The 16,905-nt window shown below is 39.8% G+C and overlaps 1 protein-coding gene across 1 annotated transcript; it reads left to right on the top strand.

The window, feature by feature from the left end:
- The first annotated feature begins 6 nt into the window (after window positions 1–6).
- On the top strand, window positions 7–16,362 carry CAV1 (caveolin 1). Its single transcript, XM_010706728.1, has 2 exons — window positions 7–205; window positions 14,008–16,362. Exons 1-2 carry the CDS (start codon window positions 101–103, stop codon window positions 14,347–14,349), a joined length of 447 nt encoding a protein of 148 aa, XP_010705030.1. The 5' UTR covers window positions 7–100; the 3' UTR covers window positions 14,350–16,362.
- Window positions 16,363–16,905: the final 543 nt, after the last annotated feature.

Below are 16,905 nucleotides of genomic sequence, written 5' to 3'. Positions count from 1 at the left end.
CCCCGCCGGCTCTGCCCTCCGGCCGCTCTCCCTCCCGCAGGGCTTTCTGTACGCGGCGCCCGTCAGGGAGCAGGGCAACATCTACAAGCCCAACAACAAGATGATGGCAGACGAACTGAGCGAGAAGGCGGTGCGCGACGTGCACACCAAGGAGATCGACCTGGTCAACCGCGACCCCAAGCACCTCAACGACGACGTGGTGAAGGTGAGGGCCGGGACGGGAGGACCGCTTCCCTCCACCTGCTCCGGGAGGGAGGGAAGGAGGGAGCAGCTCGCAATTTCTTTTCGGCGTTGAAGCGAGAGGGGAGGCTCCGAGCTGCGCTGCCCCGAGCCGTGTGCCCGCGGCTGCGGACCCCGAGCAGGCGGCTCCAGCCCGGCTGAGCCGCGGGACGGGTTTCCCTCGGCCCAGCGGCTGCAGAGGTGGTTTGGCTTCGTTTGGTTGGTTCGGTTTATGTTCATTTCCGTGCTGTTTTTCCCTCTCTCGGGAAATAAGAAAAGGAAGTTAGGCAAAACTCTTTCTAGAGTTTTTCTTCTGGTTTTTAGCTCAGTTGGACAGTTCTGATAAATCTGGAGTGACGGAGATTTTTGCTTGGACTCATTTTGGTCGGAAAAATCATGGGGCTGAGGGAGAATTTTATGCTGTTTGTGTGAAAACCAGGGACACTGTCACTTGAGCTTGTTAGGACCCAGCAAAACCAAGGGCTGCCCAGTCAGTCGCAGTGGGTGAGAAAGCCACCGGGGTGCTTAGCGCCCAGCATGGGCTCCCTGAGCGTTGGGGCTGTAGAGCAAGAAGACTTGTTCTTAAAAAAAGATAAGTGTTGTATTGTTTCCGGAGGGTAAAAAGGTTGGAATCCAGTTCCTAAATGTATGTCAGGAGCATGATTTGTGCCATGTGCGGACAATGCAGAGAGGTCTTGAGTAACCTCAAATTCCACTGACTTCTAAACAGCTTGGAGGTGCTGAGTATGACTGGCCACGTTGCTGGATCAAGAATAGGAATTTGGGCTGTCTCTTTTGTTAGAGAGCCATTGTCCAAGATCTAGAAAGAAAAGGGATGAAATTTCCATTTGTTTAGGGGGGAAAAATCATCTGTACCACTGCCTAAGGGTACGAAACTTCCATTAAAGTGCTTGATGTTAGGAAGGAGGGAACAATTATTTTATCTGCTACCCATGGAGGAGCAGCTGGGTAGCAGGAATGTAGGAGCTGGAGAACAAGGCTTCCTCATGGCTCATTGCGTACATCAACAGAAGGAGTCCCCAAAGCAACCAGACCTTCCAAGGATGAGTCACAGCCCCCAGGCAAGCCGGAATTCGAGTGTCCAGACTTAGCCTGGGAGAGAAAGATCCTGCTGGGACAAGAGGCAGGCTGCTGGTGGAAAAAACTCCTAATGGACATAAAAGAAGTGGCATGCAGAGCCTGTCCTGCTTTTTCTGCCTCTTCCAAGGGCAATAATTAAGAAAGTTAGCTTAGCAGATTCAATAATCCAAAGCACATTTAAAGAATAAAAATTATAGGAATGGAAAAATCAAGCTTTTCAGTATGTCCCTCCAAGATAATTGCAGACCATCAAATGCGTTCATTGAGAACCAGCAAGCAGCCAGAATAGCAGTACCATGTCTTGTACCCATGAGCTCCTGGTAGTGCACAGAAGCACATCAAGACACAGTGATGAACCAAAATGAATGTCCACTACAAAGTTTTCATTTTGCATTATAAAAACAGCAGCTTTTTTTTTTTTTAAAGTGGACATCTCAAAGCAAAATTTTCCCATCTTGTCACAAAGATAAATAAGAATCGCTTTGATTTGTGTAAGCATTTTGTAACTAGACCCAACCCTACCAATACAGAAAGGAATTTTGCTATACTTTGAGTTTGTTTGGATACTGCTTTCAGGTTCAGCTTAGAAGTAGCTGCAAAGTCTAGATCCAGTTCCTAGGGGGCAGACTCTGACTGAGAAGACAAAGATTCAGTTCCTACCTCAACCACCAGTCTATGACCTCTTCCATCATGTAACCTAGAGAGTGTAATAAATGCACCTGAGTAACAGGAGTCTTGGGTACTGGAAGATAGAAAAAATTGTTCAGGGTTTTTTTAAAGCCTGAAGTATGCCTCAGATTTAACTCAATTTTGTGTAGGGCCATTGCCTTTTTTCTAGATTCAGAACCTTCTACTTTGTAACCAGAATTTAATGCATTTCTTGCCACTTGACTATGAGACACAATAGCATGGAAACTAGGGACAAATCAGTCAACCATGAAATAGAAATGATTAGACAGAGAACGAGGAATCTGCTCTGTAAGCAGCTCTCTAAAAGGCCTCAGTGTTGGCTGCATTCAAATACTTCCCATAGCACATTTTAAAAATAACACTTGCTTGTAAGAAGCAATGCACGTTCCCTTGGAGTGCAACACAGATCATCTGCAGCTTTGTTCACAGTAGATAAATGGGGCAGGCAGCATCAGGGGAACAATCCAGGCAAGAGGGAGAGACCTGATCCAGACCCTTTAATAAAAATTAAATTTTTATTAAATAAATAATATCAAGTGGACACTAAATGCTGTGCCAGATTTATAGAAATGTGGGGAAGGCAACTGACTCTGTATTCAGACAGGGATGCAAATGAGGTTTTACTGACCTTGTGGTGTGAAAGCTGAGGTCCACATTCAAAGCTGTTGGCAGCTCCATGCAGGAGGAAGCACAATCTAGTAAAACCACCAGAGTTTCCTTCCTGTTCTAATTCCTTCAGCAGGGAGCAGAAAGGAAGCAGTTTCTTCCTCATATGGCTGCCCTCCTGCATCACCTTGGGATGCGAACGATGTGCAGCATGGTCCCATTCCTTGAGGCACCAGCTTCTGGAGTTGTCTGTCATAAAGAAAGCAAAATAGGAATTTAGCAAGGGAGAAGTAGCCTCTGTGCATTTGGGAGTTCTCTGAGAGAAATTTTCTTGACTATACAGCTATTTGCCTCAAAGTTATATCTATTTCATATGGCAGATTCCACTCTAGACTTGTATTCCACAGCTTATGTTTGTGTGTGTTGGGATGGAATCAGCAGAACAGAAATATTATTCTTTTTTTTTTTTTTCTCTCATTTATCATTTCCTCCCCCATTGACCTAGGCCTCACATGAAGTTGCCTGAAGTTCTCTTTCAGGTCTTGCACAGTCTTTGCTCTTCCTGTTTTCCAGTGCAATATTTGCGTTTTCCAGATTGTGGCTGAACTTACAGCCTTCCAACTCCTTGCAGTTCAAAGTTTTTCAAAGTGTCTGTGGCCAGATCTGCAGAGTTTGTTAGGAGGAAACATAGGAGGCTGCTTTCCTGCAGCCCTTGGAGAGGCTGGCTTGTGCTTCTCAGTGCTTCCTCGCTTCTTGCTCAGGATAGGAATGGACCAGGTACATAACCCAACAAACTCTACTCCTGGACTGGTAAAGATTGAACGTGTGGTCACATCTGATTGCAATTCTTTCCTGTAGTCCTCTAGTGTTGCGCTGTACCATCCAGAACATTATTATTTTGTTTCTAATAAATAGTGTCTATCTGCTGCTGTTGTGTAAGCGACCTTTTCTCTGGAAAAAAAAATAACAAAAATAAAAATAAATAAAAAATCCTGTACTTGGCTACAGATGTAGCAATGTGGAACTTTTGTACCAAGTTTTAACTTGTGCTCCTGCCTTCTTACTTAAAGTCAATGCAGTTAAGGGCAGCTTTGCTCACTGCAAGGCTGAGTCTGGAATTTTTAGTCAGCTCTTGACAAATACCACAACACCATGATGTAGGCATTAGTGAGCACAGTGCTGCTCAGCCATCCCGAGCCATGCTTAAAGCAATTTACAACTTCTACAACTTTCCAATAAATTAAAAATAAAATAATTTTAAAAAATAACAATTTGCAATTTTATTTACTAAATCCTTCACAGATGTGGTCACACGCTGTTGTGCTGAGCACAGCACTCAGAGACCCAACCAGGCCCCGTCTCACACCTCCAGGCCTGGTTTTCCTGGTTTTCCTGGAAGGAAAGTGGGTGCTGTTCCAATGTTTTTGCTGAGGTAGGAAGGGTAAGGCACTGAGGGCTGTCACTGGTGTGACAGCATGGGAGAACAGAGCTTCTGCCCTTCAGATAGTTGAGTGCTCTCGGAGGAAGATTGGTGTCACATTGTTCAGGCCTAGCCACAGGATAGGATGAGTGGTTCTCCCAGAGAGTGTGTCTCTCTCCACTTGGTGCAGTTTCAGCATGTCACAACTGCATTCAAAGGAGATTATTCTTAAACTTTGCACCATACAAATGGCCAACTGTGGGTTTCAGATTTTAAAATGCAGCACTATTCCAGTGTTTTGCTATCTGCATGATACAATTCTGTTCCAACTATTTCCTCCAAGGCTAGTGTAGGATTCAGAGATTAAAGCTCAAGCTGTTACAAAAACCAGTTTGTGGGGGAACTGAGTGAGGGCTGAGAATTCTGAAACAGATTACTTGCACAGGAATTAGAAGTTTCCAAATTGTTACACATGAAATCTTTGTATATCCTTAATATTATGAATTCATTCTAATCAAGTCACAAATCCCAAACAAAAGTGTTTGTCTTTAAGAGTATAGTATTATTAAAGCCTTATGCATTGCCTTCTTAACATGATGAACATGACTCATAACTCCATAGGAAAATGTTCACTTGATGACAATGAAGAAAGAGTCAGCTATTCAACATGGGTTTTCCTTTTGTTAGAATTTATTGCACACTACCTTGTATTCAGAGAAGACAAATATTTTTTCTTTCTGTTAAGTGCAACATAATTCAGATTATATGTTAGAAAATTTAAGAAGAATTTGAATTCATTTTAGAATTTTTAACCCAATTTACAGACAAAAATAACCATCTCCATTGCAGAAAGTAAGGATCTCTAATACTGAGAAAAGTATTGAAATCTAAAACTCTCCAGTGGGAACAGGGAAAGTGTGTGTGATAAAGTGGCTTTGCCATGAGATCCCCAGTGAGAATTTGATCTTTGGTGTATTATAAGCAACACAGAGAAAAAAACATAAATGAACATGTATGAATCAATAAAACTTGAGATGTTTGGAAAGCAGAAGAGAAATGTAGCTCTAAACTAAGGTTTCTGTTTCCCACTGTCCTCAAATATCTTTGCAACAAATAGGCAGTGGGATGAAATCTACATCAGCAACTGACTTTTTGAGCTGTTTGATTTAGAACGGTCATTTGCCTTTTCTAGATGTTCTTTAATTAAAAAACAACAACAACAACAACAACAACAAAGATCTAGAACTAAAGAGATTTGATTTCTTATTTTGAAGATAAGTTATGCCATTAAATTTATTTGATTGCTTGGAGGGCCAGGGTTAACTCTGTAAGTATCTTTATTTTTTTTTCTAGGAAATTTCTTATGAAAATGCTTTTTAATAGTTTCAAAACTAACATAATTTTATGCAGTATTATTCTTGTCAAAATTATGTCATCGGATTAGTATTTAGAAGAACAGTCTCATTACCACTATGCCCACTCTTGTGAATACATCAGCTGATGAAGTTTGCATCCTGTTTTATTCATGATAATCAAGGAGTTATGCTATAGATACTGGTGGAGCTGTTCAATGAGGCATGTCTGTATTCTACTTATCTGAACCATGTACTTCCACTTCAAATAAATGGGAACTGTTAAATTCAGCTTCTCAAAATAAGAAGTGAGAAGATGATACTACTGCAGCTAAAGGTAAAAGCATCGCATTCCCTGTCCAAAATCCTGCTGTGCTGAATGTAACTCAGAGTTTCCAAGAAGCCAAGAGAACCTCATAGAAGGGTTGCAACACTTCCTCTGTAAGCTCTAAAACACCTTTTCAGAACTCAAACAAATACTATAATAACATATTCACATTTCCCTCAAGATCAAATTATCTTCTGTAGACTTCAGTCTCAAAGTCTCCTATCATTTTAGGAAATCCGATTTCATTTATCTCTTTTCCAGTGCAGTTTACGATAAGACTATAACTGTAGACCAGCATAATCTTGATCGTTATGAAATATAAAAGAAATAGTTGCCTCATATTTAAGGGTCAGTAACTTAAGATCTTCCAGTAGAAGGAGAACGTTCTAACAGAAGAAATGCAGAGGACAATCTCTTTGACAGTAACAGAGAGTTAGCTGGGCACACTGCATGCTCGCTGTCAGCAGTAAGCAATCCAGACAGAAATGAGGGAAGTGAACAGGTCACACAGATGTGCTAAAATAATTGCAGCAATTAACAGGAATGCATATGTGGGTAGTATACATAGTTAAGAGTCTTTTCCCATTAACTTACTTAAAAATGAGAGAAAGAAAAAAATTCAGTTCTGGATCTAAGCACCCTAATGAAGGTTCCCATCTCTCTCCATGTGCTACTAAGAAGTCTGAGGTCACTGTAGTTCCATTTCCCATTAGTGTCCATAGCAGGACATGGACATGCTCTAAAAACCCTTACGGCAGTTTATTAGCTTAATATCAGGTTTGTGAAACTACCAACGCAAAGCAACATAATCATCTAAAAATTTGTTTAGAGAATACCTGTACTTTTACTAATGTTTCTGAATCCTGGTTAGTTCCAGATCCTAGAAGAATCAATAAAAGAGCTCTCATTATTTTTAGTATCATCCAAATTCTACCTCCCTGTTCATATTGATGTGTGTGCATCTTTAAACATACAGACATGGAGAAACACATGAACATGCACATACACAGAGGCATACCAGAGTTCTTTACTATAGATAAAAACATCAAATGTGGAACATGAAACAAATAATAAAATGAAGAAAGCTTTGTAAGAGTTCCGTTTGGGGAAAATTGCAACCACCTCCCAGCAGCTCAGTTTCCAGGGATGAAAACAGCCACTTTGTTTTCTGACTGCTCACTGACAGCACCAAACTATTTTCCATGGAACTGGCTGATGTGATATCCCCACCTGCACAGGAAGCTTAACTGTGTTTCAGCGGAATGCAGATGTCTCCTTAAAGCTGCTATTCTTTCCTTCTGCTGGACTATACTAAGAAGCACAGGCAAGCGAGGTCTCTGGAGGATGCCTCCTTGCCTCAGTGCTGACCCACTGCCACAGCAACTTTTTTCCCATGAATACATCCACAGATTTAGATGAGCCTGTCTGCTAAGACAGCCTATCACATGGACTTTCCTGGTATGTAATCAGTAATTCAGCATGGTCAGAGCTTGTTCTCTTGGTAATTATTACCAAATTTTGGCTGTTTTCATTGATTTTCAGGTTGTGAAATTGTGATCTTGCAGTCATGACTCTTTTCTAAGTCATGGCATTATATTAAATTGCTCACAGTCCATCTGAATATTTGTTACTTGTGCAGTAGTGGTAATTCCTGACAGGACATGGTTTTCTTTTCTAGTCAGAAGAGTGCAGTCCTTCGATTCTATTTTCCAACATGAGTGTCCTTGTTTGTTAAAACATGATTTGCTTTTTCAGCATTCTTTGTAGTATTCAGGAAAGTTGCACTCCATCAAGAGATCCACGGGCAGAACACTTAGTTCTTGCATTGTGATGGGAAGTAGACACAAGGAGAAAGGAAATGTAATGAAATCTCATTAGTCAGTTTGAACACCTAATGATGGTCAGATGAAACCTGGCTCATTTCTGGATACAGCTGGATGCTCATGTTGTGCAGTCACCTTACCGCAATCTAAGGTATTTTTTATGACACACCTGACAGCACCTAGTAAAATGTCATCAAATTGTATGTTTTCAGGCACAAAGTACCAGCTTCTTTACACAGTGCAGGTCAATGTTTGCCAGATGGATGCTGCTGAAAAGGTGACCTTTTTTAAGGTATAAACAAGTGATACATGTATGTAAATTATTCATCAAGGACCCAACTTTCAGTCTGGCTTGGCTGTAGCCTTTGTCTGGCACATTTAAACATATTGACATCAGTGAGACAGTTGCCATTTTTCAGGTTGTGTATACATTTAAGTGGTTTACCCAATTGGAGATATCAGTGATTAATCAGAAGAGATGCAATAAGGACCCTGGTGTCTTTTCACTGACTCCAAAAGGTATTGATAGCGCTCAGAAACACTGACATGCTGAGCTCCTGGTTGAGTTCCTTCCCAGTGGTGCCTGTCTCTGCAGGCTGTGTGGTAGGAGCACAGCTGCAGCACACAGATACTGCACACAGCAGTTTGAGTCATTGTAGTTACATTCACAGAAATGTGGCCTAGGCCAAAGCCTTCATAAAATGCTCATGGCCTTAATATATGTGTATATATTTCTTATAGACTCAGTACAGTAAATTTTCAATGGAATTGATACCTCAAAGCACAGATTTTGAGGAGAAGCATAATCTTTATGTAGGCAGTTAGAGGATGGAGTTTGACATACCTTTAGAGCCTGCCAGATTTGATTCATAGGGACCAACATGACAAAGTTAGCTATTTTCATACATAATAACTATTTTCCTGTATAAGGCATAGAATCTTGACTCAGCTGTTGGGATTTTTGTTGATTGGTTGGTTGTTGTGTTTCTTAGAAAAACAATAAATTCACAGTGTTAAGTTTCTTTAATTAATAGGTATTTGCTTTAAACAGGCTTTGAAAACAAAGAAACTTTTCCATACCATTTCCCTTTGTTGTAAATAAGTCTCTTTAAGAATCAAAGGAGATTCCTTAATTTCCTGATAGAAGTTTAATAAACACACGTAGAGCAAAAGCTACAATAATTCTCACAGCAGAATCAGACAAAAGCTTCAAGCAATGTAAAAACTGGCTTTACCAATCTGAATAGTAGGAAACAAAGAATAGCTGAAGTCAGGAAGTGTCTTGTAGGCATGGAACAGAAGTTAATAGCGTTTGATACCTCTGGATGAAGCGGGCAGCTGTTGTGAATTATTAGTGTTCTATAAAGGGTTGCAACAAATTTCCTTTGCTTCTGTCCTTGTCACAAGTGAATGTGCCTGTATTTTCATTAGCCTAGCAAATAAGTCACAATTATTTTAGAGTACACCCTGACAGCTCCAAAGGAACAAACTATACACTGAGTATGTAATCTTCAGAGCAGGACCTATGGCTAACCTAAGTATGTCTTTATGTAAATGAAACAGAATCCATCACAGGTTTACATGTACTTGATGCTTTGATAAAAGTGGAGTTGTGAAAATACCCTAAATGAGCATTTCTTATCCTTGCGAGTCAGTTAGGTCCATTTCCAGAAATCAGTGGAGAACTGTGAAGTGTCTTTCTTCCCTAGAATCCCATTTCTGGCCACCTCTCTTTCTCCTGTCACTCCTATTTTTACTTTACTTAGTTCATTTGGACTCTCATTATCAGCCTGATGACACTCAGCATTGCTGAGTGCTGCTGGACTGGACTACAGAGGAGAATGGTAGAAGAGGCTGAGAATGGTGTAACTAAATGAATTATAACCCTTAGCAAGACAAAGCGCATCTGTCCACCTATACTCTATGTTGCTTGCAGAGGACGGATCTCTGTGAGATAAAAACAGGATCTTTCATGGGAGTGGCTCAATGCAGGAAGAATCTGGGTGATGTCTGAGTTCCTGCAGTGCGGGAGTTATCTATACTGCCCGAATGGTGAAACAATTGGAACCATTCCCAGCCAGGAATTCATATGTGATCTGTTAGCAGCTGAGATGCGGAAGAACCCAGCTTACCTCAACTCACTGCCTGCCTTGATTTAGGCTCTGTGCTCTTCAGAGTAAGCCTAATTTTGGACAGTACCGCATTTCCTTTGTAGCCAGACTCTTGACATACATGTAATTTCCATAAAATTATTGTGGCCTGTAGACAGACAACAGGTTCACTTTATCTGAGAGTTTTTTAGAGCTGCCAGGCTGTCTTTCTGTCTTTTCACTCTTTGGCTCAGTTTGGTATTTCCTTTATTCAAAGTGGAGCACTGGGGAACACGGAACTTGAGGAATAACAAAATGGAAAATGTGCAGTAGTGACACATTAGGTATAGCTCTTACAGCACCATCTATATGCATTGGTAAGAATGTCCATAGCACTGTTAAAATTACTCCACCAACGTGCTCCACCAACTCCTGATGACTGTTGGTGGCATGAATGCACTGTTATTACCAACTAACAGACGGATTGATTCCCAAGTACTCTTAGGACAACTGTGTCTGACTTGAGTTCAGAAACCCTGGCCAAGGATATATCATGAATGTTCTAATATTAGCATCAACTCCTGGAATGAGGACAGTGCAGTCCATCTGGAAATGTGTTGTGATCTGATTCTTTTGTTGGCTCCCCAGGATTAACTCTCTGAATATCTTGAGGTACACAGCAGCAGACTAAAACCATCTGCTTTTGAGAAACACTATCATAGAAAATTTACTATGTGATCTGAAAACTGTTGAGTTTTCCAGCTTCCATTTCTCAGTATTCACTGTAATTAATTATTTACAAGGAATTAAATTACACGCAGTCTTATTATTCATTTGCAATGTTCTAGGAGATTTACATTAACTTATGGTTTCTTTTTACATGTCAAAAATATGCTTTGCAGATAAAAATAGGTCCCACTTAGCTGAACACATAACCATAAAAAAGCTCCGTGGAAAGCTGCTTTCCTGGTAATTTAACATTTCTCTTATCAGCTAGCTGAAAATATGCAGGATAGACCCTGTCATAACTGAGCTAAATAAAAAAGACTTTAGGCAGAACCCTGAATAGTCCTTGATGTACTGAACTGCTGTTTGATAGTTATGTGCACAAACTGTCTCTGCCAGTTAGCACAGCATCAGCTAGTGAGATGCACACAAAAAATTACCAGAAGTTTTTGAGTATGAGGGCTATGGGAAACCTATGAGAAAAAAATGAAGTCTTCGTGTAGTATCATTTTCTGAGAGTCTATTTTCTATGCTGAAGTCATCTTCCTTTTTTGTCATCATCTGTATATTGTTATCTAGTTTCAAGGCTAATGATGATAATAAGCCAAGAGCCCATTTGCCTTGAAAATGAGCAACTGTATGATATGGGCTACAATGCTTTTGAATAGCTGCAGAAACTGATACTGTAAACATGCTTGCTGGCATATTTCAAAAAGTAAATAAAATCAAGCATACGTTGTCAGCACGTGCACTCAGTTGAATAAGATTGATTTCAGTGAATAATATGCAGTTCTTGCAAACTTATTTGTTCTTGAGAATCAGTCTAAGACAATTGGATACCATCATCAAGAGATAATATCAACTTCTCTATATGCAAATCTACAACCTTTTCTTCTTCATTCTGTTGTAATGCAACCCTAAAATACAGTTAATTGATACAAGGACATCTGATTGTTTCATTTAATACAATAAACCACGGTACATCCTGGAAGGTTTCTTGCTATGAATGACAGCTAACTTCTAAGGACCAATTCATATAAGTATTTTATGGCCAATATATTTCATAAAGCTAATATTGTGTCAGTTATTTAGTCCCCAGGTGTGAACTTCTATATCTAATCAGGCCACAATGAAAATATAGAACATACTGTCTGTAAAGTTCTTCCCAGAATCAGAGTTATTTCTACCAGAGTTTTAGTGTTGCCCACACTGAAATTCCAAAACCCAAATAATTTCAAATTTCCCATCTTCATTCAGCAGTGGATGTGGTGTTATATATGCTTTTTTCTACACCAGTTTCCATTAAAGTATTTTCCAAGATCTGTACCAAAAAGTCACACATGTGACCTACAGAAGTGCAGACCATTTTGTATGTGTAGAAGGAGTGCAGGAGAGAATTGTCACTTCATCTCTGTTTCAATATCTGTTTTTGTAGCTATTATTTTAAGATTACTGTGTTCAGTTTCAGAAATTCCAGATAGACTTTAATCTCTTAACAGAGAAGCGCACGGAGCTGTGGTGTGTTTGTTGGGTACTCAGCCAGTGCAGATCTTACTCTTGATTTCTGTATTTCAATCTGAATGCTAACTTTAGTTGTGATGGTGATGATGAATTCCTATCCAGAAGAATCACCTATCACTTTCAAATCACTAAAGCCACATTAAGATAAAGCAGCAGATAAAGAACAGAAGGTTTATAGTTTACTTTATCTGATGTCTGGAGAGATGCACTGGCCAGAGCAGACATAGTGACGTTGAGGCCCAGTAATACAGTGAGTTAAACCTGCGTGACGTTAGGCATTCAAGATGTCTGATATCACAACTGATTCAGAAATGTCTTGGGTTGGAAGGGACCTCAAGGATCATGAATCTCCAACCCCCCTGCCACAAGAAGGGCCACCAACCTCCACATTTTATACTAGACGAAGCTGCCCAGGTCCCATCCAACCTGGCTTTGAATACCTCCAGGAACAGAGCATCCACAACCTCTCTGGGCAGCCTGATATCCCTAGATATCCAACCTAACTTCCCTCCCTCAACTTAAAAACATTTCTCCTTATCCTGCCATCATCTACCCTTGTAAAAAGTTGACTTCCCTCCTGTTTGTAGGCTCCATTTAGGTATTGGAAGGTTGCAATGAGATCACCCCGCAGCCTTCTCTTCTCCAGGCTGAACAAGCCCAGCTCTCTCAGCCTGTCTTTGTAGGGGAGGTGCTCCAGTCTCCTGATCATCTTTGTAGCACTCCTCTGGACCCTCTCCAACAGCTCTCGTTGAAGAACTCAACTGAACTCAATTGAAGACTCAGTGAGAGAAAGGGAGGAAGTTTTGCTTTTTTTTTCAACTTCGGTCTATATTTTAATAGAACTTATTTTGAGCCTTTTCCTACAGCATAGGTGATACACTGAGTATATTTATATTCATGTCCTTCCAACATGCTAAGGTACTGTTGCCTGAGTTTCTGAGACCTCTGGTCCATATGATACTTAATCTGCTTCTGTAAATCTAAACTTATGGCAGCAGTAGCATTGAACATTGGGATTCAGTCCCAGGAATGTATTTTCTTTTTTCTTTCATCTAAGTTAAACAATGATTTCATTTCTTAGAGAGGTATAATTTGATGGTGTTCTTTTTCCTGTTGTATGCAGTACCTATGCAATTTGTTTTGCTGCCTAAATTAAATATCCTGTATTGTGGATTATATCAAACATGTTTGTGTGACACGGACCCGAACTATCATCGTAATTCTGTTAATTTTCTAATAGAAATGTTATGACAATTAGGCTTCCTGAAAAGCTCAATATTTCAACAGAGAGTGGTAAAATATGTATGCTGGAATGTACTGCTTCCTTAGCTGACTTTGTGAACGGTTTATGAATAATATTCAAAACTATGAAATATGTGGAAGAGTGTGTTCCTTCTAAATATTAATATGTTATCCTGACTGTGTCTCTCACTAACAGTGTTATCACATAAACAGAGCAGGTTAGAACAAAATGGCTCAACTGTGAAGAGCCTTCTTACTTTTAATAAAATTGCAGACTCCCTCACTCTTTTACAATAAAGAGAAGTTCCATCTTAGGCAGATCTAAATCCAACACTTTGTTTTTCAGCCAATCAACAGCTATCTATGCCTATTTCAAAGTATATTTAGATGTCCTCAACACTTGTTCACTGTCAAAATTCAGCAATACTATATAAGGGAAGGTGGAAAAATTCAGACAAATAAAACACGTTTTATTGATGTGTTAAATGTCAAAGCAGTGACTGCATTTGTTCCATTTAGAAAGATGTGAGATGGTTAAGTTAGACAAAGAAAACATAATGATTCTATCACCTTGCTCATCTCTTTAGCACACTTAAGGTTGCAGGAGAGGACGACAAAATATTCAGTTTCTTGGATGGTTCTTCTCTGTCTAAAAGTCAGATATCTAGTTTTGAGCTAGCTGTTAAGGCTTACTTATGATCAGTGGGGAAAAAAAAGACAAGACTTACTCATGGCTTAGATGATATTTTAAAATGGGTTAACTCACGTTGGGATGTAAGGACCTTCAGTACTTGTTGCAGGCGATCATTGCTTTTGAGGCAGGGCTTCCTGGATTCCACACTTTGATGAAGATGTCTGACTGACCTGATTTTTGTGCTCTTTGCTGCAGATTGATTTTGAAGACGTGATTGCTGAGCCAGAAGGAACACACAGCTTTGATGGGATTTGGAAGGCCAGTTTTACCACTTTCACTGTAACAAAATACTGGTTTTATCGCTTACTGTCAGCAATCTTTGGCATTCCCATGGCACTCATCTGGGGCATCTACTTTGCTATCTTGTCATTCCTGCACATCTGGGCGGTGGTGCCATGCATCAGGAGCTACCTGATTGAGATCCAGTGCATTAGCCGTGTCTATTCTATCTGCATCCACACATTCTGCGACCCACTGTTTGAGGCTATGGGCAAGGTGTTCAGCAGCATCCGAGCCACAGTACAGAAAGAAATTTGAGGGACATTTCAAAAAGCACCATCAGCCTGGAGAGAGGGTGGGAGTTTTGTGTTGTTTGGGGTGTTTTGGTGCCAGTTTCACATTTCCCAAAGCAACATACAGCAACTGGTGGATATACTGGCCCAAAACAAAATATCACTTGCTCAGTTTCCTTTTTTACAATGTATTCTTACTGGACTTCTTGCCTATTGTGTTGTTTTTCTTCCTCTCTTTTCAGTCTGCATTTCAAATTAACCTTAAATGGCTATTCTTCTATGACAGCTGCATATCATTTTGCTGGCTGTTCAATTCAGAGACTGAAATGTTGTTGGATGCCTTTTTATCTCACTGTTCATTCCTTGTAAGATAAATCCACAGAGTTACCAAAGAATGACAAAAATGCTTTCCAACACTGTAATGACATTCATTTTATTGTGGCCAAAGAGTATAAAGCTGCTGCAGCAGAATAAACATGACAAGCTGGCAGGTTTTAGCAGAATGTTCTTTTTCCATTATATAGTCAGTTGACTACAGCGATTTGCAGTCATGGTCAGGTATGGTGCATTATGAATACACTGGTTAAGTAAACAATTTACTTAATTAATGCATGTCCTGAAAAACTAACGCTTCATCAGGTTGGAGACATTGACATGTGAAAGCTTTGCACATCCATAAAAAGGCTTCTAGTGCCTTTGTATCTCATTCTTTCTTGGAAGTTTGCAGCCACTTGTTTCTCAGCCTTCGCTAAATTGTAGAAGCAAAGTGAAGTTGTAAACTAAAACTGGTCATTTTGGAAATGTTTTCCTGACTGTGACTTATGACACATCCTTTAGTTAGCATTTAGGTGCTTATCTCGTAGGCTTCATTTTTTTCCAGAGTATTCAGTATAAAAGTATGCCAGAGATAACCCTGAGTTACAAGAAACATGAAGGTGTGCCAAACACAAGCCACAAAATGCCAAGGAGGGGCTGCCTCTGAGAGAAATTTTCCTGTGAGCTTTAAAAAACTTTCCTATCAGCAGAAGTCAGCATGCCACTAGCACACACTATTTTCAGAAGACGCCTTGCTGAGTCTAAACTAATCCATCGGGAGAGATGGTTTAGAAACTTCACATCGTGAGTTAGTCTGGTTTTAGCTGTGCTGCAACATCAGAAAGTCTTAAATGGAGGGTGTTGTGTCAAGCAGCTTATGCACCTAGCCTATGCAGCAAGGTGCAAGGCCTACAAGGCAAAGCCCTTGCCACGCATTCTGATGCTGTGACCTGCAGAAGCTTTTTGCCCTCGTGATAGTACTGTGTTGAGAGATACGACCTGTATCCTCATGTGGTTTGCGTGAAGCTTTTGTAAAAAGAGTTGTGAGGCTGATCAGCTTTATTGTAACCAGCCTGGGGTCTGAGCCTGTTCTGGTTGGCATCTACTGCAAACCAGTCCTTGACCTCCAAGAGGGCAGGCTTTGGCCCTTGGGATTGAGCACGGAGCTGTCTGGTACACCTGCAGCTTTTTTATCTAGCGCTGATATTTCACATATTGCTTTACCTAACATGGGAGTGCCTGCAGTTGCATTTCTGCCAAAGCATTGAGAACTTTAGGAAATGCTGCATTTTTTTAATGGGGGTGGGAGGGAGGGAGAGAGGGAGGGAAGAGGGGAAAATGTGCACAAAAAGTTACAAAGCTATTAACTACTATTGTTTGCATTTAAAACAGACACTGGTATGGATATAGTTTTATGTTTTTCTATGTACATAATGGAGAGTGTACAATTATAGATTTTTTTTTCAGTATTGAAACCAAGTAAGATTTTAAACAAGATATATTTTATCTTTTTATGAGGAAGATCATTCTGAAGAAAACTTTCTTGATTTACCATATAAACTGTATATCCTGAAAGATGTCTGTTCACTTAGATTTATTAGTCCCTAATCCAATACATTGATCCGAGACAGTTACATTGTTGTTATATGCTTACAGATATAACTGACACTTTTTTAATTCTGCATGTACATTAAATAATACAATAAAACAATGTTTAATGGTAGCTCCTGTCTGATTTCTTTATCCTTGAAAGTCATGTGAACAAATCCCATGTTATGAGGAAGAAAAAACCAATATATCTTAATAAAGAAACAAAAAGCAATGCCATTTATTTGTTGAGAAACAACATGCAAAACATCCTTGATTTGTGTTTCAAAATCTGGATTAGAAAGATTCTTCCCAGCAGAAGATTATGGTTTTTCTCCCAGGTAAATATTTTATGCTGTTAAAGAAGTAGGCAGTAAGGCAAGTACATACAGCACTGAATAGGGAACCTAAGTGTTCTTAAATACTTAATGATGACAAACTCCTTTACTTCCTTGTTCCTCAGTTTGCCCACATGCCAAATCCCAGTAGTGAAGTTTACATGTAGAAAGTTTTAAGATTCAGTAAATAGAAATGTATCTAATATAATTAGATGCTTATCTTTCATTTTTTTTTAACTTTGATCATTCAGTAGTTTGGGGCAGATCATTCAAATAGACTCTGATAGCTTTTCAGAAATGTTTCAAGCCTTTCTTCTGAGTCCAGTGGAAACAGGATGTTT

Source organism: Meleagris gallopavo, chromosome 1, assembly GCF_000146605.3.
Source record: "Meleagris gallopavo isolate NT-WF06-2002-E0010 breed Aviagen turkey brand Nicholas breeding stock chromosome 1, Turkey_5.1, whole genome shotgun sequence".
Classification (NCBI taxonomy): domain Eukaryota; kingdom Metazoa; phylum Chordata; class Aves; order Galliformes; family Phasianidae; genus Meleagris; species Meleagris gallopavo.
This window is presented reverse-complemented; position numbering and strand designations above follow the sequence as displayed.

Excerpts from the sequence above, each read along its gene's own strand:
- CAV1 (XM_010706728.1), top strand. The coding sequence starts at position 101 with ATGATGGCAGACGAACTGAGCGAGAAGGCGGTGCGCGACGTGCACACC. Across the intron at positions 206-14,007 it reads TCAACGACGACGTGGTGAAG|ATTGATTTTGAAGACGTGAT; the intron begins GTGAGGGCCGGG and ends TCTTTGCTGCAG.